General features: G+C 41.2%; 2 protein-coding genes and 1 long non-coding RNA gene across 3 annotated transcripts in view; all 3 read left to right on the top strand.

The window, feature by feature from the left end:
• Positions 1-3,650: 3,650 nt before the first annotated feature.
• On the top strand, positions 3,651-5,999 carry LOC118516338 (translation initiation factor eIF-2B subunit epsilon-like). The gene is made up of 2 exons (XM_036062149.1): positions 3,651-3,766; positions 3,830-5,999. Exons 1-2 carry the CDS (start codon positions 3,662-3,664, stop codon positions 5,726-5,728), a joined length of 2,004 nt encoding a protein of 667 aa, XP_035918042.1. The 5' UTR covers positions 3,651-3,661; the 3' UTR covers positions 5,729-5,999.
• A 17,470-nt stretch (positions 6,000-23,469) lies between these two features.
• LOC118516335 overlaps positions 23,470-26,949 on the top strand; it is a 101,065-nt gene continuing 97,585 nt past the window's right edge. The window contains exon 1 of the long non-coding RNA XR_004907853.1: positions 23,470-23,689. This is a non-coding gene — a long non-coding RNA (uncharacterized LOC118516335). The remainder of the gene's footprint in view (positions 23,690-26,949) is intronic.
• LOC118516334 (probable salivary secreted peptide) lies at positions 25,978-26,608 on the top strand. Its single transcript, XM_036062143.1, has 2 exons — positions 25,978-26,249; positions 26,348-26,608. Exons 1-2 carry the CDS (start codon positions 26,067-26,069, stop codon positions 26,522-26,524), a joined length of 360 nt encoding a protein of 119 aa, XP_035918036.1. The 5' UTR covers positions 25,978-26,066; the 3' UTR covers positions 26,525-26,608.

The following is a 26,949-nucleotide window of genomic DNA, read 5'->3' as shown; positions in this document are numbered from 1 at the left end:
TTAAAGGGGTGTGGCTTCTGAACAATGTTTTTTTTTTATTAAAATAAATGAGCTAATCGCTTTTGATAAATTTATTTAAGTAAAAATTATATTTATGAAGTTTTTTTCTGTCCTGGACGTCCAGGCCGTATTGCTCTTTGATGTTTTTTTTACATATAATTTGTGTGTTTTTATTTTGATTTTGTATTTTTTTTTTTGCTACGGGTGGTCCTGTTGTCTTTCATAATGTTTTATAGATTATTTAAATGTTTCTACTGTTGTAATAATGATTTTATAATCTCTTCAAGTCAGTGAATTACGAAGAAATGCATGCAAATTATTCAGTTACGATTCTCAATACTCATATTATTTAAACAGCCCTACTGAAGATGATTGCTTTCTCGAGTATTTCATAACACTTTATGTCACAAAGCATGTACTAAATTTTCCGTTGCTCTATTACCCCTACTCACAAGGAACCGGCTTGCACGCCCGTTCAAACTTGGACGTATAAACTTACCTTACGCCACCGGTGACCATGTCCGTGGTCCGTGGCTACCATTTTTGCCCATCAGGTTCAAGGTTAAGGTCGTTATCAAGCCATACGGGCTTGCTTCTTGCAATTCCGCTCGGCCCCAGACGACCGGCTGATTTCAGGGCTGCTCAGGTGGAACGAAAACTTAGGCCGGCTGGCCAACTTTACAACGCGAAGACGGAAGGCTTCCTTGGTGCTGTTCGAACTTGAGACAGACGCGTTAACACATGTTTGGTAAGTGGTCAGTACCGGTAGGGGTTGCTTGCTGTGCATGGAAAATACCACGACTGGTTAGATAATTCGTATGAAATAATTTCTTTCCACGGGAGAAAAGAAAGGAGTTTGATTGGTTTTGAAACATTTATGTGTGTTTTGAATTTTTATAAATCTTATTTAATGCAAGTTTGTAGAGAATAATATCGCTTTTATTTGCTATTTATTTAATTACTTTATTCATTACATTTATCCTTTTAGAAAGTTATTATTTGGGGGACGTTATGAACATCAAATCCAGCCAATTGCGTATTTCACCTGAACGAAGCTGCGTCGGTGTTAAGGTCAAGGATATCATTAAGAGCAGTAGACTTAGAATACGCCTCTTGGGCACAATCTAACGGACGGAGTGTTCATATGGCAACATCCTGGTCGGGTTGCATCATTCCTCTTAGAATGAGTGGGAACGTGCTTCAAACGGCGATACATTCTTTACCGAGTCCTGCTCGGTACGAATCACCCTTCACTATTTGATGGATTCGCAGAGCGGTAAAAAGTCTTACGAAATTAGATGGACTGTGGTGTAATTTAATGAGGTTCTAAAAATAGATTAATATTCCCTTCGTATTATTAACGACTCAGAAAACAAGAATGAAGTCTAGGTAATCCAAGTCTCCCCAAAAAGCGCCTGTAAAATGCAAAATGGAAAACTTTTTGCAAACACTATCAGCCAGCAAAGACTGTCAATCACGAGACTTAGCCATCCAAAAGTAGATCTTAATTAACCTTTAAATCCGCGGGTCAATGCAGCCAGCCAGCCAGCCAGTGGCTTTGGGCTGTGAAGCGTGAACCACAACCATAACCGAACCCCCGGGGCCGGTTTTAACGGTGGAACGCTTTGACCGGGCTACGCTAAGAAGACGCCGGCTAGACGATCGATCGAGACTGGTGAGCAAGCTTCCGTGGGGTAAAAAGCTCGTTTGGATTGGTTCAGCAGACGGTGTGTGTCCTTGCTGTCAGTGTTGCCGTACCCCTACCACCGGCAGCTACCAGAGCGAGCCCGAGCTGGTAACGATTCGGCACGTGCGGTAGCTTGCAGACTAACCTTACCTTACAACCTTAATCCATTGGCCGAATTATGCCGGTGGTTTGGTGACTTTAAGTGCCTGTGCCGATTCGGTGACTGTCCTCCATCGGTCGTGCTGACGGCTGAATGTTTGCAAATTTTCTACAACGGTGTGAAGGTATGGTTTGTGCAGAAATAGGTTGATTGCAGGGTAAAGGTTAGATACCTGGGTGGTAAAGGTTGTTTTGCGGTGGTCTTAGCCTTGCGCGTTGCAGTTTCTAGAGATTGATTCAAATCGATTGTATAAACTTCTATGTAGCATTAGTTTTTGAACAATGTTAATCTGACGCTCGGACGTCTAAGTATTGGTCTTTGAAAAGTGTTCGCAACGGAGTGCTTTGATCGGCTCATTCCGGTTCATGTTCGAATCTTCTGGATCGTTGGAGGAGGAGGCTTTTGGAGAACTTTTGGAGGCTTGGCACGTACGATTATCTCGAACGATGCGCTTCCTGATTGCAAAGATCAGTGATTGATGGTGATCAGTGATCAAGGTGGCAATATCACGCATCACCTGATCGCCGCAACATGATCAGATAAAGAATGTTTAGATAACCAACTACCGTGAACTAGAGGGATATTTGATTTGAGCTTACCCTTTATATGGTTGGCACCGATAGACGATCGAATTGAGCTCAAGCTTAACGATCATTAGTAGCATTACTAGGTAGCTGATTAAGGTTTAACGCAGTTAGAAAAAAAAACACAATCTTTGTCTTCAAGATTTGTCAGTGTCTTTTTCGCTGCCAGCCTTCTCGACAACCACCTTGATCCTCACAAAATACTAAGCTCTCTTTAATTTTTGATAGCAATGAGAGCTCTCAAATTGCGAAAGTTGTTAACTATTTTGTGTTATCTGACTAATTTCGGGTAAGGTCTTTTATTGATTCAACTATATATTAATCTCTTTTTTAGTTTATTTTGTTCACATTAAAAAAAACACAAAGAGGAGTTTTCGTAAAAAATAATTGACGGAATCCATATTTCTTCATGATGCTTCCGAATATTATTTTTTTCTTGCAATCCAACCGGCGAGTGAAGAAGAGTTTGACACCACTGGTGTAAATATTTGTATTTGTATATTTGTAAGGCAAGGTACTGAAACGTCAAAGTCTAACAGCTGTGCAGTAGTGTTGGGAGATTCGGGAATCGATAGATTCAAAGACCCAATCCTTAGTAAGATTCGAATCGTCTGGAATCGTAAATGATGGATTCGATCTGATACGGATTTGATCAGGGTTCGATTGGGATTCTATTAGGATTCGTCAGATAATCGATTGAGATTCGATTGGGATTTTGAATCGATTTGGATTTCCTTCCAATTATAATTCGATAGAGATTCGCTCCAACTAGGATTTAATGAAGATTCGATCCATTTAAGAATGAGTCATTGCTCAATTCAAATGGAATTTGATAGTTTTGTTTTTCATTGGGGATATTCCATCCGATTAGGATTCGATTGTGATTCGATATGGATCATATAAAGATTCGGAAAGCAATTAATAGAAATGTGATAGGGATTGTCGCTACTTTCCACTCACATAAACATAAGTCGAATCCGTTACAATTTAACGGATTCGGATTTGGATTTGGATTGTGAGATTCAAATCCCGATTGGGATTAATTTTTCCCATCACTACTGTACACCAGCCTGTATAGACGATACAACATGATGCAATCCGACATTTATGTTGGAAAGCGAAACGGTAGCTCGTGCTGTCCAGTGCCCGTTGCTCAAGTGTACAAATTGTTAAAATCAAATAAGTGAGTTTAAAATCACATATTTAAATAAGATGCCCTATAATTTCAAAATGAGCGTAACGAAGACGTTTGAAAGGAAGGAAATTTTGCAAGCGATCCTTATCGCCGACGCGCACAATGACAATCTTCAACCGTTCACGAACACAAAACCATTGGTAAGAGAATTCATTAACAAAAATGACGGTGTTTATTCATTTGTTTATCACCCTTTTGTTTAGGCATTGCTTCCGATTGCGAATGTGCCACTGATTGACTATGCTCTCGAAACCCTCAACCGCAATGGAGTCGAGGAAGTGTTTGTGTACTGCAGCTACCATACCGATCAGGTGAAACGCCACATACAGCTTCGCCAGGTCACCCGTTGCACGTGGTCAATCAATATGAAGGTGTCGATTGTTAGTTCGGGTTTGTGCCGCAGCATCGGCGAGGCATTACGTGACCTGGACGCCCGGAACACGATCCGTGGCAATGTATTACTGCTCGGAGTGGACAGCGTGACGAATGCGAACCTTGCCGCCTTACTCGAGGAGCACAAGCGGCTAACGAAGTTCGATCGTGGTGCTGTTATGACGGTGGTCTATAAGGATGGTTTGCGAAGGATGCGTACCGGAAATGAGGTGATGATAGCGATGGAACCAACGACAAGCCGCCTCCTGTATCACCAACGACTAGCGCATCAGGACAAGGAACGCAAGTTCCACGTCCCACTGGACGTTTTTCTCGCCAATCGCAATGTGGCCGTGTGCCACGGTTTGTTTGATCCTCAGATTGCTGTGTGCAGTCCTGCTGCGCTACCACTGTTTGCGGACAACTTTGACTTTCTGTCGCGTGATGATTTCTCACGCGGGGTGTTGCTTAATGAAGACATTCTAAACAGTCGGATTTATGTGGCGAAGCTAGGGAGGGAAGAGTACGCGATGCGGGTTAACTATTGGCAGAGCTATCATCTGGTTAGCTTGGATGTGATAAATCGGTGGCTGTACCCGATGGTGCCCGATATGGTGATTGGTGAGTTCCGGCAGCAGTACAAGCACTTCCGTAACAACATCTACCGCCATTGGAACGTTCGTTTGAGCAGATCGTGTGAGCTCGATGGTGATCTTGTCTTGGGCAAGGAGAGTGAAATCTCTGATGGTGCGTATCTTCAGCGATCGGTTGTTGGTCGTGGTTGTCGAATCGGGCAAAACTGTCGGATTGTGAATAGTTTCCTGATGGATGGAGCTATTGTAGAGGATGATGCAGAGCTAAGCCACTGTGTGCTGGGTCAGGACGTAAAGGTGGGTAACGGGTGTATCATCAGTCCGGGTACGGTGCTGGGCGAAGGTGTGCAGATACCGGATCAGATGGTTGTACCTAGATCGCTTCTGCTACAAGCGAATGAACCACCAGCGGGTGACTGGAGCGCTCCTGCACAGAAGATAGCTGATCGAGTTTATACGCTCCCGGTGACTCAAGAAGACTACAGTAAATCAGACGAAGAGAACGATGGACTGGGACAGCCAGCATTGACCCAACCGATCGCGATTGCTCCACTTCCTTTACGCTACTCAGCTTCCTTGTATGAAACATCTGATGAAGAAAGCGAAGGCAGCTCAGTATCTCCAGCAACCGACGATGAAAATATTTTCCTTTCCGAGGTAATAGAATCGCTCGAACGTGGCCTCGCAAACCGTACCAATCAAGAGTATCTGATATTGGAAATAAATTCATCCCGGTACGCCTACAATATGGCGCTGCATGAAGTAAACTATTGCGTGGTTAAGGCTATACTACAGATCATGTTACAGCAGGATGGAGTCGGTAAGAACATAGTTGATACGCTACGCCAGATACTCACTTACTTCGGTACAGTCTTTCGGCACTACATACGCGATCGAGACGCCAGGTTGAAATGCCTGAAGGCTTTCGAGGACATGTGCCTGGCGAGTGAGACGCTACGACCGAGAATCGTTCCACTGGTGCACTATCTGCACGAGGAGGACATGATCGATGAGGAGGTTATTATTGAGTGGTACGAAAGTTTGGAGGATAGTGCGTTCAAATCGTTGCTTTCGAAGTTGGTACAGTGGCTGCAAGAGTCTAGTGAGGAGGATGAAGAGGAGAACGATGAGGATTAACTTCCGGATTACTGTTGGTCTCGGGGAAGAAAGGACGAATTTTCCAACCGGAAGTTAATTTTTTAGAAAATATCTGCGGGAGAAAAGTGTATACAGTCGCGGCTCAAGGTCTTTGGAGGCCCGAGCGGAAGGGCAGTTACAAGACTTCCCTAACCAACAAGGGCCCCAAGCGGCCGCTCCTTCTGCTCCTAGGTTGATCCTAGGATCAACTTGATCGTCCCCCCTTGCAATTTTAGTTAGACTATTACGATGCTAATTAGTACAAATTGAGTTACAAATGCATGCAGTGCCTCTATCCGACGGGAAACCGGACATTTTAATCGAGCAATTGATGAACTTTGAAAAAACTCGGATATTTATAAGTGAAATTAATTTCTCTACTCCTATAGCTCTCATCTCCAATTCTCACTTTCTTAATACCCAGGAGATATAAAAATAAGTTTGAGTTCCCATGTTTTCCATAATTTTGTACTATTTACTGTAAATTCAAATACATCTAGAAGTTGGCGTAAGTGGTGAGAGCATTCTAAGGATTAACCGTTGTGAATGTATGATATGTGTCTGTGCCTAACGATAGGCAACGTGTTAACATGAATTTAGATTGAATTAGATAGGCAGATTGAACTCGATTAGTGTGAAATAAACGGTCATGCAGCAGTACTAAAAACGTAAGAATAAATTACATAAATAAATAGTCTAAGTCAACTCATTGAACTGTAAGCACGTTACTGAGCTAGAGAAACAATATGAGAGGCAATAATAAGTAAAACAGTCAGTCTATTGCTAGAAAAACTTTCGACGAGCAAACGAAGCGTCTCATGTTCTACTAAACAAAAGAAGAATCAGTAAATTCATGACGAACATCATTCTCATTGCTTCGCTCTCCAACGCTTTTCCATTTGATGTTCAACACGTGTCACATTTATGAGTGCGATTCATACTAGCGCCATCTGTTGACAAATTACTCAACTTTTCATAATTAAATCATCCCATGGTTTTGTAGCTAAAAATAAGACAAAAATCACCCCGAAATAAAAAAAAACTTTTTATCACTTCCAAGCAAGCGATTTAATGTTGGTGAGTTCAACTTTAACCTTTCTTTCTAAAAAACAATTGCAAAATGATATTCCGCCTGAAGTTATGCTTCTCCAATCGGTGGGTTGTGGATTCTGAAATTGTTTTCTATTTTTACCTAGCTCATGTTGTGCCGTTTTTTTGTTTGCGGTTTGTTCTTTTCGTTCATTCCATAAGCAATATACAGGACATCGATGTCTGAGAAGAAATTTATCAAACCTTCTTGGAACAACGCAAAGGAAGATAAACTTTTCTTTTTTTTGCTCTTTATTTCATTATTAACTTTAAGCGTCATCCCACACCCAACTGTGCCTTGGGAAAAGTCCGTGCGCGAGATAAAAGTAATCGGAAGAAAAGCTACAGATTTGTTGCTCAACCCTCGTTTGCTCCAGACGCTCGGCGGGTTTTATGAATAATTTCGTTTTAATTGGGAAAGTGATTTCCTTTTTTTCGCCTGTATTTACTGTGCCCCTTTATTCGCCTGCTGTACTGATCCAACCAAAAGAAAATGGAAGAGAAAAAACAACTTGTTTCGTTATTATCTTTCTCTTTGCAGAAGCAGAAACATGCCCGTGCAGATGATAATTTCTCGAGCAAAAGAGCGACACATTTCGGGGAAAATTTCTTTCAGGAGTCGCTTTCACCGGTGCACCCCAACTTCCCATCGCAAGCAATGATAAAGGATTAAGGGATAAAGTTATCAAGCGCCTGGAAACTGAACCATCACTAATAGCCACCTTCCGATGGGTGGTTTACGTTCCATGCTTGGGTTAACGATGTTCGACGACACTTTTCCTAAGAAGCTGTTGTCCTACCAAAAGACAGCGTCGGCCAACAATCGAGGGAATATGAACAGGCGCAAGGAAACTCTTTTGCATTGTGCACTCGGTGGTTTTTCAGCGCCCGTAGCTCATCGCGATCCACACTCTGCTGAATGGAAACATAATGAAGCGAGTCGGTAATCGAACCGGCCCAGCACCATTGATCACACGAAAGGGGATTGGAAAAAGGAGTAAGCTGGGTCTAGCCTTCCGAACTGGGTTGAAGCTCGTCAGGGTTGATGTACCGCCGCGAATCAACTCCGTCCGGTAATCCTTGCTTTCAACGTTGCCAACCGCTTCCCGTGGCATTGTGACGTGATGTGGTTCGTTGCGCTTCTCAGACAAGATGATGCCTTGAGACATTTGCTACGTCCGTTGAGAGTTTGTTGAGTTTCGTTTTTGGGAAGAAGGATGAACAGAGGCAAAGGAGAATGTGCAAAACAGTTATCGCGTTATGAGACGTGGGTGACGAATTATGATCGATCGATAAGGTGGTGATAAGGTGGTTTACCTATCCTTGGTAAATAACTATCGTAAAGTATTTAATTATTTATTTTTTTATGAACAACTTTTCCTTCTTCTAGATAAGGCCATTACTAGCTAAGGCGATGTAAAAATGGTAAACAAGCATTTAGAAAGTGACTTAAATAAGGTAGTGTCATTCGGTTTGCATACCTTTAGGCGTGTAACGATTTAATGCAGTTACAGGGCGCTCCAACGTTTTTTGTTGTATTTTATACGGTTTCTCATACATTTTTGCGGCTAAATTCTGATTAGATAGAAAATAGAATAGAAAAAATCTGCTATTAAACCAACAAGGTTAATTAGTTAGATAGTTGATAGAGACTTACTTTAGAGATAGAGTCATAAGAAGCTCGTCTCTGTAATATAAATAAGTTATTCCTAATCTAATGCCCATAGAGAAACAATTTCTTTCTTCTCGAAACCAATCTCACCACGTTTCGATCTCTCAGCTCGTTGAAAATCAAGTTAAATGGAGCGCTATAAATATGTCTCGTTCACAAAACACGTTTCTCTCGTTCCCCCCGAAGGTGAAACTTATTTTCTACACTCATTGCAAGCAGAAATCTGCGTCACCCATCTCCATTTCGACGGATGGTTGTACATAACTTAATCATCGCTGCTGCCCTACTTGCCCTTTCTGCTAGCAATTGGTGCCTGAATGGCATCGCCTTCCCCGAAGCTCGGTTGAACACATCGCTGAATGGAAAATCTCCAGTGTACGTAATGTCGCTTAACGGCCAGCCCACAACACCCCACAGCCAACCGGTACTGGTGCGATATCATCATTAGCTTCAGCTTCATCATGATCAACAGTAAAAATGGGTTCGTTGGGTGTTGGGCGAGAAACGGAGAAGGAAAAAGGGAGGGGTGTGAGTGCCTTTGGATAAATGATAAATTACTTTTTCTCCTTAACGTGGTTGGCTCAAAATCGTCTATAAATCACTCTACGGTGTCGTTGGAAGACGCAGCCGTCTGGTCACCTTGGTCGGGCGTTCCAAGGATCACACGAGACCCTTTTTCATGAGTCTTCATTCAGATGAACGTTACTCGCACGGTACGCCATTTACGAATGGCGAAAGACGTCAGTCAGAAGATTTACTTGTAAGGGTAATGTGAAAGGAGTTTGCTTTCTGTAGAATGCTTGAAAAAATTAGAAAAGTCGTAATTAAACGAATTTAATATTTACAATGTTCAGTTCAGTTCTTTTTAAACTACCGTCTCTGTATTAATAACATGAAGATGCTTGTGGTCGTTGTAATGTTTGCTTTGACGACTATTTTTCTTAAGAATTTTCTAAGAGTTACTTGAGAATCGTCATCATTCGACACAATTAAGGCTGATCAATGAATTAAGAACTGTTGACATTTTTTTCTAAAAATTCAGCACATAAGTATGACAAAATGAATAAAACGGTTACGTGCGCTTCTGTTACAGTTAAAGAGGAAGTTTGCTTGACAGTTGCAGACTGTAGGAAAAATCTGAAAAAACACAATGGTTTTGATATACTCTTTTACTCATTATTTCCAATTGTTTGCTTGTTTTTATCTTTAGTTTTCGGTATTCCATACGTATTCGAAACAATTTATATCGCAAAACGGCCCATTCCGCTCTGAATTTATTTAGCTCCTGCACATGGATTCTTTACGAAGGATGTTGTTAAGTAACTGTCAATTCAGTGAAAAAATATGTAAAAGTCTTCGTAAACATATTTATAATACGTGGAAAAACTATTTTTTCTATTTTCTACAACTTATATGTTACAACTTGTTTCGAGAATCCGTCCAGCATTATATTTCCCATGGGTTCTTTGTAATGATAGAACTTAGCAACGTTTAGCAGTAGTAGACAAAATGGTTCAAAACAATCAGAAACCGTGATATAAGCCACAAAATGCTTGATAAAATTTTAGCTAATTTTTAGAGTAAGTGAGTTTAACTGAATTTAAGCATAGCTTCAACTATTTGGATTCAGAATCAGCTTGCAAAAATGCTTACTGCCTTAAGCTTTTGTTAACAATCGGTTAACAAAAACAATGATTGCCCAGCGCTTGTGCAGAAGTCCAGACATTGTATTAAATTTCAATCAATATCCTTTCTTAGTTGCTTTTTGAGTCGCATTCAGAATGTAATTTGCAATATATTTTAAGTACAGTTTTAATAAATATTATCAGTAGAGGCTTAACAAATTGAAACATTTTGCAGCAAAATGCATACAGTTATTGCAAACCGGATCCTTAATTAAAATTTTTGGAATACCTTTTTTCGCTGTATCAAAACACTGATGACTAGAAAAAAATATATAAATTTAATAAAGTATATTTAGCGATACGGCGTAAATGATGATCCTTGATGAATAAAACATTTTCTATATAATAGAATTGGCTTAGTAGATACACCAAAAACAAAGTGAAATAGAAAGATACAACCAAACCCCCGATCCCGGTTGTTATAACTAAGCCTTGGTTGGCCCAGTGCTGGATTTGTACGATTCATCGTAAATAATCGGAATGTTCATCAATCAATCGCAGAAACCCCCGTTGGGAAGTAACAAACGCAGAAATTCCTTGAGTTTTCCTCAAGGAATTCGACTGGCATAACCGTGTTAAAGTTATGCCCATACCTAAGCGAATAAAATTAATTTCCCCCATACCATACCGACTGACTGTGGGATACATCATTGCGCGGATGCCACCTGTAACGGTGGTTAGCATTAAAGCACGTTAAAGTATCTCTTGAAAGACCGATCTTCCACGAAGAAAACGTAGGCCGATCATCTTTCTTCGCTCCGTAAATTAAGTGACGGCAGAGCGGATCGACACTGCTGGGAAGTCATTCATCACTTAAAGCGAATCTCAATCACGAACCGAGAAGCTCGATAAGCTTTAATAGAATAAAACAGCTTCTCGCTTTAACGGATGTGCCATCACGGCGTATGGTTGTCGTTTCATCCAAGGTCCGGGACAGCTATTGATTGAATTCCGAGAAGGCCACAAACACACACACGCAATCGTTGTAATCCAGAACCTACATGCACCGCCAGTTTCCTTTCCATCTCATTAGCTTCATTTCATGCGAGTGCTTTAAGCAGATGAGAGCTGAGTGACTCGCACGATAGGAGTATCCGTTTCCTTCCTGCATCGCATTAGCCCGTGATGGAAAACTGCCTCAAGACAATCAATACCGATTGGGTAGGACAAAGCGGCCATCCGATGCAGGGCAGGAGAGACGAAACACATAAATAAACATAAGAAGAAAACCGGAACCACCTTCCACATTAACACACACACTAGCACGCGTACATGAAGGGCGGAAAAGCGGTCGGTGCTACACTATTGCTACACTAATGTATGGCTTTTCTTGACTCACATTCTTTGTGCCGCTTTTCCCCGGGTGTTTGTAGCTCGGGAGCCAAAGGAAAGAATATCCCTGTCTCACATTGCCTCATGCCTCAATAATGTGTGTGTATGTGTATGCACCAACACATGTAGCCCAGCATCCTTCTGGTAAGACATTAACGACGTCCTGCTACCAGCGACACAGAACGGCTCGAACGTGATCAACATTTATTTCGGCTCATTGCTATTCTCGCTCGTCCCTGTTTTGCTCGAGCGTTGGGTGGAGTAAGTTCTTTTCTTTTTCCTCTAAAAGTAAGCGGTCGAGCCTTCTTTTACTTTCTCGTCGTAGATCGTAGAGGACAGTGAAGCAAGGAGAGTTGAGTGAGATTCATTATTACGAGGTTTTTTATTTATTTATTCATTTTATATTAGCTTCATGGCCATATCAGTTTGACGAAGCAATTCGTCTTGTGTTTCGTAAGTCCTGTATGATCTTACTTATTGATATGATTTTGTTTGATCTTACTTATGATCTTGTTGATTTTTCATACATTTAACAGAATGGTTGTTGGGTGTTTATTATTTTTATTATTTATTTATTTTTTATTGTAGTAATTTTAAATTAATAGTGATATTTCTTCTTAATGAATGATAAACTTGATAATCTTGAAAAAAAAACGGCACTGTTTGTTACATGCATTACAAATAAGTACTTGATAAAACATTTCCAATTATAAATGGGCAGTCATTGTGAAGTAAAAAAAACAAACAAACCCTGTTACTGTTGGGTAACCTTAATAACAAAAAAGGTGTGGTTTAATAACTGAGCCGATAGTGACGCTAGTCTTTCATCAGGCAGCAACGGGTATCGATTCCAGTTTTGTCCATCTTTAGTCAAATTAAAAAATCAGGTTGTAATCAAGTTAAGTAAGCCATAAATCGTGAAACAAAACCTGTGCAGATATTAAAATCAAAGGATGGTTACTAAAAAGTCTTGATGTCTTGAAGCCACCCAGGGGGGTTGCATACTGGTAAGTCAGCTCTTGTCTTTATGATGAAGAGAAATCGAAAACCGTTTTCCGTTAGAGTTGAAATAATTATTAAAATTAAAAAGCAATATTATCGAATCTGAAACTTCCTTCTTTTATTTCGGAGCAAATATTTCAATACTTAAATTACGATAACAAATATTTAGATTAAATTCGATTGTGGTTTAATACGTTGGTTTAACAGGTTTAATAGTTTGGAATTATACGGCCTGTATGATTCTATCTTGTAATGCTTGCAGAATCCAGCGGCTTGTCTCGAAGGGGCTGATGGATAGCTTTTTTGTAATAAAATCTTCTTATTCTTTCTTGGCACTACAACCTCGAGAGGTCTCGGTCTGCCATTTCTGGCTTTCTGTGACTTGATTTTACCCGTAGCAAAGTAGTCAGCCCTGCGTATGGGGAGGCGGTCTGGATGGGATTTGAACCCTGGTCCTGCCGTGTAAAGACCGGCACCGCTATCGTTTCGGCCGCTCGTCATTTTTTCTAGTCATTTGCCCTATCCTGAACCTGGGGCAGAACTTTCAACAAGAAAATTGTTTTTTCTTATTATTTGTTTGGCAACCTTATTATTTATTTATATTATTATTTGTTTGGCACAACCAGAGGCAATATTCTCACATTTTTGTTTCGGTAAAATCTAAATAAGCCTAGCGATAATGAACAAACATTATCACAAATGAATGCCGTTCCGTTTGCGTATGTCGATTGAATAAGTAATAATGAATTCTATCCTAGGAAGGAATAATTAGTATTAGAAGGTTTTTAAGATGCACCATTACGAATACATATTTTTTTAAAAGAAAAATATCGAATCTTGCCCCTTTATACCTTATGATGGAGTTCCCACCGAAGAAGCAGAAAAAACGGCCGGCCGTCCACCTTTACCAGTCCTCTGATCGACGTCGGAAAGGTTTCGTTAATCTTCACTGCTTTTTATTAGCTTTTCCCACACCCGTTGGCGCGTACCATTCCACCATGACTTCCCGATTTTTCCCTCCCGAAATAACACGATTTTCCAGAATCCTCTTTCTTGTATCGTCTCAAAGGGCGGAACGAGAGCTAGAGAGCGACGGGGAACGGATGCGCCAGGAGGATCTGGGGAATCTGGTGGTGGATGCCCTCGTGTTATGCTTCGTTCCAGTTTCGCTCACCTTTCACCGGGTAGCTGTGCGCGTGCAAGCATCACGAAGCGTTCAAAGTTCAAGGACGTTTTGCCCCATCTCGAAGGACGAAAGGCCGTTGGGATCCATTTTTTTCGAATGCCGTTTTTTTCTTATTCTTTCTTAAGGGCACAGAACGTGGCGCCCGCCAAAAGAAGTAATATTCAAGTCCCAAAACAGACAGGCCGTCGTCTGGAGGGTGGGTTATCGCACGCAGTCGGTACTTCTACTTCTGGATAGTCCCGGCTCGAATCTGAAAGTTAACACTCTCGGGTTACAGTCAGAACAGTAACATATTTGAGCAGAAGCGATCGAACCACATTGTTTCAGACTTTGCGATGCTTCGCCAACATTCCACCGCATCCGAAAGGAAGATTGGAATAAATTCTCTGAAGGTGATGAATCTCTTCGGTGGCTGGCGCTTGTGAATGAACGGCGTTCGAGTGTGTGGGTGCCCCGGGTTGGGTCGTTTATTTTCCAATGCCGATCGTACGATAAGCGGGAAAAAAAGGAAGGGCGAAACCTCTCTGGGTGTGATTTCTTCCCCATCACCGTTATGTCTCACATCATGCCCCCGCTCGGCTGTCGCTCCGCTGTTGGAACACCTTCAACCAATTACCTTCGTCATGTTCATCCCAATTCCGTTTCATTTCGTTACCATGTCAATGGCTTTGCTGCCGTTGGAGGAATTCTATTGGTATTCGGTTTTGCGTCGCGAGACCTCGGTTCACCTCCACCAAAATCCACAGGGCCACCGACCAAAAAGCGGCTAAAGCTGTCATCAAGTCACGGCGGCACTCGGAGATGAATGTGTTTTCCTTTTCACGGAGCCATTGACATACGATCGTGTTGGTGGAGGCGAAGAAAAATGGATGGAAAGCGAGAACGTAGCGCGATTCGGAGGACGTTCACCTGTGCCGGGATGCGCCAGCACGGTTGCCAAATCACCTGGAAACGTACATGGTCGGGAAATCATTTTTCATCCACGTTTCGGTGTGGGCAGCAATGTTCCACGTTCGAGCTAGCTGGGAAGACCGGATAAGCGAACTATCTATTTCTGTGTGTGAGTTTTGTTGTGTTTGGTTGGGATGAAGATTAGCGTTGGGGGCTAAGCTCTCTTAAAGGTAGGGATAGCTTTGTGTCGATTGAGTGAAGATGGTAATGGTGAGTATTTTAAAGAATTATTTCGATTATTCCGTACTTGATTTAGCTGAAGATTGTTATCAAATCGTTTTTATTACTTTAAATATAACTTTAAGTAAATTTTCATCAAAAGAAGTTAAACTTTTTACCAACGAAAAAAATGTATGAAATGAAAAAATAAGCATGAAGTTATTACGCAGATCCGATAAATTCATTATTTTGTTAGAACAGCTCACAATATCCTCAAGGTCTCATTTCCGGTCAACAAGTGTTCATATTTTTTGCAACTTAATTGAAATGTGAAAGTGCATTCCTGTGTGCAAAGGTTAATGTAATTAAATAAATTCTAACAGATTGATTGAAGGGGCAGTAGCAGGCAATAGCAAATAAAAAAAATCAGCAGAATTGAACTTTGATTAAACCCTTGCTAATTGATCAAATATTTGTGTTGCAATTCTGTTTAAATTTCAATTGGGTGGTCATTGTTTAATTGCAATTGTTGCAAACATTCTTCTAGCAATTCCATTCATAATCATTTTTTTATGAATATGGCTTTAAGGTAAAGTACCGGTATCCGGATTTAAATTCACTACAGTTTTGATGCATTTTCCTACTAAATGTGTGTTTAAGTTGTGCTGATTCTACGCTGAACACATTTCGGAACGAATACGCCTACAAGTATGCAATCAGCATAAAGTTACTCGAATTGCTAAATAACTTTCACGTACTGTGCGGCGCTACTTTTCAGGCAACATTTAACATCAAAATAAAGAGACACGGAATAAATTGACTTATTAAAATGTGGCATATACCAACAAAAATATTACCTGTAAAAATGTAGTTAAATAGGTTAGGTTTTTTATTGGACAATCGGACCGAAACCTCCGATCTGAAAATAGATTACTTTTAAAGTACAGTGATTTTTTTTTGCAACGGGCAATATAAACTCCCATAAACTTATTTCCGAAAAGAATTTAACACAAAATTTTAAAAGAATTTCGAAATGTTTCCTTTTGGTACCATACATTCTCCATTTATGGAATTTTTTAGATATTTTTCCTAATTTAACATAAAGACAGAATTCTACACAACTATTGGGCGTATTTATTGGAATTTGATTATGCTCTTCATATAAATTTGAGTTAGGTATTGGTATGAATGTTTGGTTAGACGTTTCAGGGAATAATTATGGTTAAGGTTTTGAATTCTATAGCAAAGTAAGGCACCTTCCATGAATTAGAATGAATTATAGAAAGATCTCAGACGAATGAATTATGTAAACGGACAAGGAATATACAGTAACTAACTGAACGCCAAGCGACCAACACAAGTTTGAGTAAACCAGCGCAAATATCATAACTCCCTTCCCGATCACGATCAGTGAAAATCTTACAGTAATTATAGTAGGGTACAACTCCTAGCTAGGAAAAGAAAAAACTTTGCTGTTATTTAGAACAAGTTGAAAATTTTATAAACCTCAACGAATAAAATGGTACTACAAAAAATGGAAGCTTCATAAACAATTAAGCTATTAATAAAAGATGTAAATGTAGCCAGGAAAGGTCACATTCTTAAATTGAACCTGATTTATATACATTATGTTTAACAGACCTCTCGAGGTTGTAGTGCCAAGGAAGAAGGAGATGTTTATCCCACACATACGTTTCATATCATCACCTCAGCAAATTTTCAAGAATTATAATGCGAGCATAGTCATTCTGTTCTGCTATGAAAGACATTGCAGTTGAAATAATTTGTTGTTTAATATATTATTAACAAATCTCATCTTCACTACACAACCGAGCATGCCCGGGATATGGCAAATGACTAGGAGGAAATGCCTAGTCAATTTTCTTTGATTGTTTGTTTTCGTGAATTTAATTCACAGTCACCACACGCGGTGGTGACTATACGGCATCAGTCCGTAATACTTAATAAATAAATAAATATTATTAACAAATAAGTTGACTTTCAAATCCAAAACATTCATTACTGCTTTAAAGCGTACGAAAAAAATTATATTGATTAAATTATTTAAAAAAAATGCTTAAGTCCAAGAACTGGCAACTTAAAAAGATATATTACTCTTTAACTTAATGCAACCGTTACAACAAATTTCAAACTTCATAGGAAGCTCACTTTACAGTGTACACTACCACACACTCACCAGCGTCATCTGCAAGCTGATTGTTTAGACTTCCATGCCGTTACCGCGCAAACTCTTCGGCAGCGCGAGTGTGAAAAGCGCCAATTTGTTATGCTCTCGCACTCGCTCATCTTGCGAACGCTCCAGCATCGCATTGTTTGTTTGTTGCTACCATTTTATGCTGGCTCATAAAACGCACAGCTGAGTCGTGCTCTGGTCCCATTCATCATCATCTCGCGCAGGACACGGTACGCTCACGTATTCTCCCGGCACGTTCCAGCCTCTCTCTCTCTCTTTCTCTCTCTTGATAGGACCCGTTTGTTGACACCCACGCGTGTGTTCCAGCGTGTAACGAATGCACACGTGACCACGTACAGAGAGCACTCGCCTTATGAGAGAGCAATGAGCAGATAGAGAGCGAGAGTCGCTGCCATGTTTGTTTTCCTTTTGCATTGCTGGTGTCCGCCTGTCAGGCTAGCACCAAGCTGCTGTCAGCTGAGGTTCGCGCCTCACGTGATGTGCACTCACTCTCTCGGCACCCGAAAGGATACTCAGCAACGAAGCGAAGGCACGATGCATTTACACTCTCGCTCTCTCTCAAGTCTCGCACACGCAACGGCCCTTTACTCCGGTTGCGGCTGTCGGTCGTCAGTCGAGATGTAGATTTGGTGCGGTTCGTAGGATTACACTTTGTCACGCGCTTGGTACGCCTTTTTTGGTGGGTCCGCCGAACAGAGCAGGAGCAGCTAGTTGAAGATATCCTCCTCCCTTCGACCACCACCACCACCACCCGGCTGTGTTCTGTGGAGGGTGACACTTGAGACGTGTTTTCGAAACAAATGCGATCGAAAGGTTGAGTGGTTTGGTGGGAAAACCACCTGCTCGAAGGTACAAGTCGGGAACAAAGTGTTTAGGGTGAAAGTTGTGAAAGTGTGCAAAATGTAAGTGATTTAAATAAGTGTTTGCGAGCATTGCGGCATATATAGTTGATAAAGAATGATAGAGCAAATTGTAAAGCCTATTTCCCGCGCTGCTGAAGAGTGAAGTGCAAATGACACCAATGGAGGCGCCTGGTGGCTATTACCAAGTCGTGAGAAAAGAGCTTATCGTTCAGGCTTAATTTTATCGATGTTCAGGATCGATTTGGGGGAAAAAAAGTTTTATGCTTCCTCTAACACTTCGAACAGGACCCATCGTTGGATGCTGGAGAAAGGGGCGTATTATGCGACTCCTTCATCAGCAACATCCCTTCTTCATCTCAAGCATCTCAAGAGCAACCCTCATCCCGAGCATCATTGTGTGTGTGGGCATATTTAATCTACTTGTGTGTGTGTGTGTGTGTACGTTACTGCAATAAAGAGTGAGAAGAAAAGCACAAACAAGGCTAGTGTTGTGGTTATCCTTTCTATCGCCACAAATATATGAATCACCCTGTGTGAGCGTTGTGCGTTCTGTGTGAAGATGCAAAAGTGAATGCGTGTGCGTACCTTTTATGTGTGTGTTTGTGTGTGTTTGCGTGCCTGTACCGTGCGAAAAGAGAGAAGTGACGCAATAGAAGCAAAACATATCACCAAAACACACCAACACATCCTCAGCTTCTTATGCAAAACCCAGCATCGACAGAACTGCGATTGACAGCTGACGACGAGAGATAGTTACGTGCAAGTTACGCCAAATGTTTGCGATCTTGAAATAGCTTAAAGAAGTGTCTTGAAAAGGAGCTTTCATTTTACCCAAAAGAAAGTGATTAAAATCCTTCGTCAAGTTTACATCGCAGCCAGCTGCTTCCTGCTAATGTCGTTCTGCCGAGGCTATATTATTCATATGGGGCTGTAGCCCCATATGTTATGTAGAAACAGTATGTTTCCCACATACATCTCCACACAAGCGACACACCACCGCTGCATCTGTATGCGTGTGCAGTGTGAGAACCGATCCGTGCCAATGCCGACATGCGACACGAGACCAATGTTGTGTGTTGTGACGGGTGACCTTGAACTCGTTCTACCACACAAACCGGGCCACCCCGGGAAAAGGGTGGTGGGGGGGGGGGAGGAGAACGGGAGGACTGATAGGGGAGGTGGTTGTGAACTGCATTTTAAAAATTCATGCAAACATTCCACATTCCTCCGTCAGTCGCTCTCTCTCTCCATCCAAATGTGCTTTTGCAAGGTCGGAAAATGGGACAAGTGGAACAATTTTGCAGATGCGTCCGTCACGCGGATGTAGGGATATCGGTCGAAAAAGCTCGCTATGTTGTTGGCTTTGGTGTGCAGTTATGGAAAAATCTGGTAGAAAAATAGCTTTCACAGCTTGACTGGACTAAGCAAACTGGCACGAAGAATGACTTTTGGGATGTTGCAAACCTTTTGGCAAGAAGATGCTTTTCCATCTGATACCGGGAGCTGGTTATGCAAATATGATCCCGCTCTTTCCGGGCAAACGAAACGAAACACACCAAAGTTAACCCCAATCCGGCTCGGTTGCTTGCTGGTACAATTTTTCAAAAGTGTCATTAAGTGGTTTCGAAACCTGACGAAGGTTCGTTCGCCCCGGGTGAGTGGGAACGAACGTTCGTTCGCTTTAGGGGGAAAGTTTTCCATCAGCACTTCAGCAGAATAGGCCATATGCGCCCCTGTGATTATGATTGATGATTGTTGCCGGGGGTTCGGGATTTCCTTTCGCCTTTGCTTCCACGGTTGGGCAGGGCAGGAAAAAAAGGGCAGACCTCTTGAGTGGCCGGGTACACATTTGCAACACCATTCTAAGCATTGAGCGAGCGTGCTGTGTAGTGATTTTTCGTGGAATGTTTAATGAAATTAACTCGCAAATGTGCAAACAGGCGTGTGCTGTGCAAGCATGGTTCGTTGTGTTTTTCTCCTTGGTGTGGTTTGTTGGTGGATGGGCGGGAAAAAATTGCCGGGGGCAGAAAAAGGAAATGTAAACTCGAGAAATGAGATGGGAAAAATAATATTTAATGTTTTTAAACCCTCTGCAGTCCCATTCCACACCGACCAAGCGAAACTGCAGCACTGTACAGTGCAATAATAATTTCCAACACACAAACACTAATGAGTCTCTGGAGTGAAGTGTGCAAAAAATCTGAGAATCCGAGTGCCGGGAATGAGTTGCTACCGGTAGAAGAGTGTACGAAAAAGAAAAAGTTTCGAAGCTCCGAAACTGTCTACAGAACTGTGTGCATTGGTCCGAGACGGATGCGGAATGATTTGGGCTGCAGTACTTTGCAACCCGTTTGCATAAAGTAAATGAGGAATGGCCGGCCGGGTTGTCCTTTGCGCTTCTGTCTGCCGTGCTAGGCTGAGTTTTGGTTATGAGTCCGGTCTGTTTTATCTTCTTCTACAAGCCCTTTGAATTGGAAAATTTTATTTTAATGTGTTTCATCCACTTTTCTACTGTTTGGTCTGGAAAATATAAATTGGGAGAGTGGACTGGTCAGCGCTAGCTGCAGCTAATGATGATTATAGTGATAATATTTGCCCGGGAATTAATGAGCCAAAGTTATTTACTTTTAAAGCAATTACTGTTTTAGGCAGATAGCTTTTTATAACATTTGACTAAATTTGGAAAGGAAATTTTGAACTTTAAACTGCAGTTTATCGATGTGGTTGTGTCGAGATGATGATGATGATCCAGTAGCGGATCAACCTAGGAGCGGAACGAGCGGCCGCTCGGAGCCTCGTCGGTTAGCAGGGTCTCTTGGGCGTGGGAAATCCTGTTGTTTTCCTCTAATTAGAGGGGCCTCAACTGAAATTCCGCTGGGGGCCTCCAAATATCTTGACCCGCTACTGTGATGATCCCACCTCTAACCCCTACTACAGTAGATTGAGATGTTCGAGTTATCTATGTGGTATGGAAAACACGTCCTTTCTTGGAGGGTGTTCTTCTTGTGTTCTTCTATGCCACATCAAGCCTCCTCTATCATCGCACTCATTCATAAATTTATCCAGCCATTCGTCATCATACATACAAGCGAGGTACAACACATATTATAGACAAACTAAACTTGCTTACCAGAAGCTCGGCAAAACTAGCTAGGTCCGAGGCTACAGCCACATGCTTTGGAGTCGTTAGACCTAAGCCTAGACATCATTCAAATGACGGCACGATCTTCGGAGATGCTGTCGAACCAAGGCTTCAAGGATATTTAGGAAGGGATTGAATTTAAAAACCTCTCAAGATTATCTGTGTCCCTGGTGCGCTCTGTCCTACCGAGCCATGCAGAGAGACTGTGGGGCTCACATGTGCTTGTGAGGAAGGATAAGCTTATCAAAAAGAGACCCTTCCGAAGCGCCCTTTTTGGCCAATTGATCTGACCTTCCATTGCCCTAGAACATAGGATGGAGCGAGCAACCAAACAGGAGATATTCGAAAAAGGTTTTTCAAGAAGTTTAAGACCTTTAAGATTTCTTTCACAATTTATTTTAATAATTGACAGCTCACTTATTTGAAAACTGCTTCTTCTGATACACGTTGAGCACAATTTTTTCAACTCAGATGCTGTACTCACAAATGGACAACTTCCACTTTCACACTTATTGTACCACTGGATTCCTTTGTGGAACAAGCAGTTTGTGGAGTTCCTTTCCGTCATGTAGTTTGGCACTCTTGGAGCGTTAGCTCTCCGTATGGAGTAGTGATGTTTCTATATCTCTTTCCCTTACTATCCTTTGTGTGAGGTATGATGGCAAACTTCCCGTCACTAAAGTGTCTATAAAAACCATAGTCTGGTACGAAACTCGTTTTCCTTTGTTCTGTAGTCTTAATTAAGTTGTGTTTCAGTTGCCAGGAACAAAAATGTCGGACAACAATTCAGTTGTGGGCAATAATATTATTGAATCATTCCGTAGCGGATAATGTCTGTTCCTAATGTTCTTTACAACGTTTTCAATGTGGTCGATAAGCTAAGTTTATCGTCAACTATAGCTTTCAAGTATTTATTTTTATAAACAGTGTCAACAGGTACTTACCGATATTGTTATCGGTAATCAACTTTTTTCTGCTTGCAATCGGTATTGGTCAACTCAAATTAAATTAAATAGCTGTTCCCTGAAACAGTACGCTACAGTAACAGTATGCATGGGAAAATCGAGCTAGTCAATCATAGACAAATATTGTTGCATAAAATGTTGCTCCAATTTCCTCTGAACCGGCTTGACGCATTTCACCCGAACCTGATTGTTATTCCACTGTTATTTTACTTACACATTCCAGTGTCGTTTCCCTGGAAAAACATACACGCAATTTATTAAAGGCAATCTCAAAAGAAGCTAAAATTGTGTGAACATTTTTTCATAGACTGTAGTATGAGCAATAATTATTTGCGGAAAAAGGTAATTACATACCGGACGGCAGTAACTGCGATCATAATTGGACACTAATTGAGCATTTTTTTGCGGTTAATTACGAGCAACGTCAGATTCCGCAACTCGATACGTTTCAATCGGTTTGATTGCAGAATCACAGGCTGCGAGGATCCTTCGGTGATCAATTTTAATCAACGATGTGCTGATTTTGTTCTCAAAAGCTTTTGATGGAGGCCACAATTAATCATTTTTAAAATTAATTTCACTGTGCGTTTCTTGTTCGATGCACACTCGTACACCTGTAATTGGAAGTTCATTAAAACGAGGCTCGGCAAGATTTATAAGGATTCCGGGTCCTAGAATACTTGTGGTTGAAAAAAAAAATCCTTCATTAAAATAAAAACTTTCTTCAGTCATTAGTATCGTCTGAAACATTGTCCTTCAGTTATTAAATGGTGTGTACCAATACAGAGCTTAGTACCCGTCCCATACCCGGCTCAGCTCAGGTGGAAGCCCGTAAAAGTCATTTGCAGCGATCGGTGCCCCAGGTATATTGAAGGGGACCCTGGGCACTTAAGCTAATTAGCATAAATCGGTAGCATAAATAATGATGACTTAAAACGTGTTTAACGCACCGACCAAACGGTGGGAGCGCTTATTACGTTGGAATTAATTTCACCTACCAATATTTTCTGGTGTCTTTTGTGGATGGCTGCACAGTCCGTAAGGAAGGGGGCCTTTGTGTCTTTGTGACGGCGGGGCTGTACGGCCACAAAATATAAGTACTCGCGTGTGTATTCGTTCGTGTGGTGCCTTCCGGCTTAAGTCTGCCGGAATAATCGATTTGCCGAAGGGCAGGAAGAATGGGCTTAGTGAAAAAAAAAACGAGGCAAGAAACGATGAAGAAAATGTGTTCTGTAACTAAAGCACAAAGGAAATCACTGGATTGGAGCATGAATTGAATAATTCCATTAAATTTGCATCCAACGAAAATTGGTGTTTATTTGCGGATGAATTGTGGTGATGAAAAAATAAAATAGAAGAAGAGATTTTGGGAATTTTGACTAGCACATTTATGAAAAAAATGGAATTTTTATAATCATTTGCAATAAAAATCATAAAAGTAAAGTATTTAATTTTTTCGTATTTATTCAGTTGTGAAGTGATGCGGTTAATCAAAATTAAGTGAAGTGAAATTTCAGTAAATTGGATATCTAAATTGATGTGCAAAAAAGTGAATACGAAGCGTGTGTGCGTGTGTTAGTGCGTGAAGTGTTTAAAGTAAAAATTAATTGTTAACCAAAAAGATCGTAAAACGCATTGTGCCGTGAAAGTGATCCACTTGTAAGCACGAGTATTTGAGTCTCTTCGCGGAAATTATTAAGGTAAGAAAACTTGACCGAATTATTTTTTTTAAACTACGTATCATGTTTTTATTCAGAAAAATATTTTAGAGAATTTGCATAAAATTATTTTATTGTTATTTTATTTACAGTTTATTGTTTCTCTTAAGTATAAAAAGAGTTCAGATGAATTATTTTGTTTGACTTTCAGGTTTTACTTAGCTTCTTAAGCTTTAATAGTATTTTTGAACTGAAATAATTTTAGTTATACTTAACTTTTGTCTTTTTATGTTTTAAATATTTTTTTATAAATTTTTTTTATTACTTTTCATTTTTGTAGACTTTGCTTCGTTATTTCCGGAAACAGGTACATCTTTACATTAAAACGACTATTGTTTTATAGGTTTGATAGTTATTTTAAGGTAATTCTTGTTCAATTCTGTATGCATAATTTGAAAATACTTTCTAGCTGAAATGGGTTTGATGTTCAAATATCAAAACTGTACGCTAAAACGATCACCATAGACCTATGAACTCCTGAGTCGATGCCAGTTGCCTTCAATATTGATTTTGGTTGATATTTTTGTAGATTGGTTCTAAGGGTTATTCGTCCTAACTGTTTTGAAAAGTGTTCTGGTCTGTAAGTTACCCGGACTCAATTATCTCATCTTATGAGGAACAAAGCGCGGCCCGGTAGTAGATGCGACAGTGGTCTTCAAACAGCAGGACCGAGGTTAGCATCTCATTTAGGCCGTTCCTCCATAGTGAGGAATGCCTAACCAACTATGCGGTGTCAATAAGTCTAGTAAGCCAGAAATGGCAGGCACAACCTAAGAAGAGGTCCAAGAAAGAAAAAAAAGACGAGGAACAAATTTTACGCTTTCTCGAAGCACTATGAGAATATTATTTCAAAGCCAAATTTTTTTGACTATGGATTTTAGCGCGATCAGAAAGAGGCATAAGGACTTTCTTTTCTAGGTTGGAACGTTTGATACTAGAATTTATTGAAGTGATATCTGATGGCTGCATGAAATATTGGATCAAACAATCTAGCCAGCACGAGAGACCTGGTTACGTTACCCAATTTTCAAGATCTAGATACGCTTAAATACGCGCTATTACTAGGAATCAGGATAAGAGATGAGAAGACGTAATTGTCAAGTTCTGTTTTAAGCAAAATTTCGTAAAGGTGAAATATATGCAATCAAGGTCCGGAATATCTTTCTTTATGCTACGTATTGAGAACGATCGTCATAAATTCGACCTCGCTGGTCATGTCATGTAAACAACGACCTCGTTGGTCATGTCTAAACGATCTAACGAACTTTGTCAAAACTTTGGTTTCAACAAATCCATCAATGCTTTTGAATGTGGAATTTTAAGAAGAAGGATTTTAGATTGTTAAGTCCTATAAGGCGGTTTTAAGTAAATAAATACTTGAAATTATCGAAGAAGCATAAAGAAAATTCACCCAAATATTTTCTCAGGTGAAAACAACACTAAAACAATGTTCAACCAATTAAATATCCATGTCGAGTGCAAATTTGCCTCGATTGCTCATCTACCCGTAAAAATAGCTATCAAAGACTCCTCAGCCGATCACACAAAATGACATACTGCAGACATCAAACAGTCCTTATCAAAGTGGCCACCCAAAAACGCAACCCAGAAGAACCATGCTCAGCCTGCACTAAAAGAATCAACTAAACCTTATTTATTCATCAGCACACTGACTTTTAAGGTTATCCCTGATACACAGCAAACAACAACCATGTCCAGCCGGGCGAATGGCTTGGCCGAAGAAGAAAACTTGTTGAATATTTCACTATCACGATGCAGAGAGAGAGAGTGAAGTGAGCACGAGGAAAAGATTGTATTGTACGTTGTTACATGGTAAGGTGAACATATGTTTACTGACATCCCTCCCCAGTCCTATACACTACCTCACTGCCTGTGGGCGGTTTTGTCCAAAACCAATGGCGTTCGATGTGCTCGAAGCTGGTCACTGTCTCATCGTTTATTCAACCAAAGACGCTCGGCTCTGTATTTCGAGGCTGAACGTGTAGGGGAGGGCTTCGACCACTTGAGCTGCGACTCCGTTGCTTTACAGCTCCAGATATCCTCAACTACTACGGCACATGTGGTGAATGAAGTACCTGCCAATGTTTTCTCGTCACTGTCGGCGCTGTGTTTGAAGTGTTGCACTCCGGGCACAGTGCTACACGCCGGACATGAATCAGAATCGTCAAGTGGCTGTGTTTTGTGTAACAGTGTTGTACGGCTGATTGATGATTGGCAGGGCGATAGTGGACGGTATAAAAGCGGTGACACGGGTTGCCGGTAGTCGGCAGTGTCTAATTAGCTCTAGATCGAATAGTGATAGAGTAAACGTTTCGTAAAGCCCTTGGAAGGAATTAAAATGAAATCGATCGCGTGTTGTTTGGTAATTTTTCTAAGTGTTTCGGTCGTTTTGATTTATGGCGAAAGTCGTCAGTGGGGTCGCCGAACGTCGGGAGATCGTCTGCTAAATTATGCCGTGGTCGTGAACAACTCGCTGCCAGTGCCGGAGAAGAGCAGCATCTATCGCTATCTGCCAGCAGCGGTATGTACAGTACTGCTGGAAGAATGGGCCCAGTGTCCCGAAGTCATCCAGTGCTAGACCTGGTAGCCTAACGCGTACTCTTGCAACTTTTCCCACAGGGTGCATACCGGCCACCGAACATCACCGCTATCTACGCCCGCGATAACGTTCCGGCCGGAAACGGTGGCTACGCTGGTATCGTTTCCGGTGGCGTGAACCAATCCAATGTGACGCTCAAGCTTACCTCGAAGCCTTATCAGCGGTTCAACTTTACCGTGGAGATTTACGGACGGTAGAAATCCACGTGCGACTAGAGGAGGTAGCAAATGTAGACAATAAACGGATAAACGGAGAGCGGATTTTCTTTTACATCAGGCTAAGCAATGTGTGGAAAATCTGGAACCGGGATTTATATTGAGAACGCCAGGTGGGGGGACATTTCTCGAAGGAGTTTCATACCTCGACCGGGCTGAAGTAACTTTCTAGTTCAATATCAAAACCACGGTTCAGTGGATGGCGTCGATGAACGCCGAGTTGCCCACCGAGTTTCGAGAGCGAACAAGACAAATGTGAAAATAATTGCCGGGAGGAGGAAAACCCGAAACCTCTCCCAGCACCCAAAAAAGTGGAAAATGGAAAATTGAAAAGCAAAAACCCAGACATCCACCACCACACATGTGAGCATAAATCAATTTCCGCTCAACTGCCTGCCACCCGACGG

This window comes from Anopheles stephensi, unplaced genomic scaffold (assembly GCF_013141755.1).
Source record: "Anopheles stephensi strain Indian unplaced genomic scaffold, UCI_ANSTEP_V1.0 ucontig280, whole genome shotgun sequence".
Lineage (NCBI taxonomy): Eukaryota > Metazoa > Arthropoda > Insecta > Diptera > Culicidae > Anopheles > Anopheles stephensi.
The sequence above is the reverse complement of the archived record's forward strand: the minus strand, read 5'-3'. Positions and strand labels throughout refer to the sequence as shown.

Excerpts from the sequence above, each read along its gene's own strand:
- LOC118516338 (XM_036062149.1), top strand. The coding sequence starts at position 3,662 with ATGAGCGTAACGAAGACGTTTGAAAGGAAGGAAATTTTGCAAGCGATC. Across the intron at positions 3,767-3,829 it reads TCACGAACACAAAACCATTG|GCATTGCTTCCGATTGCGAA; the intron begins GTAAGAGAATTC and ends CCTTTTGTTTAG.
- LOC118516334 (XM_036062143.1), top strand. The coding sequence starts at position 26,067 with ATGAAATCGATCGCGTGTTGTTTGGTAATTTTTCTAAGTGTTTCGGTC. Across the intron at positions 26,250-26,347 it reads ATCGCTATCTGCCAGCAGCG|GGTGCATACCGGCCACCGAA; the intron begins GTATGTACAGTA and ends CTTTTCCCACAG.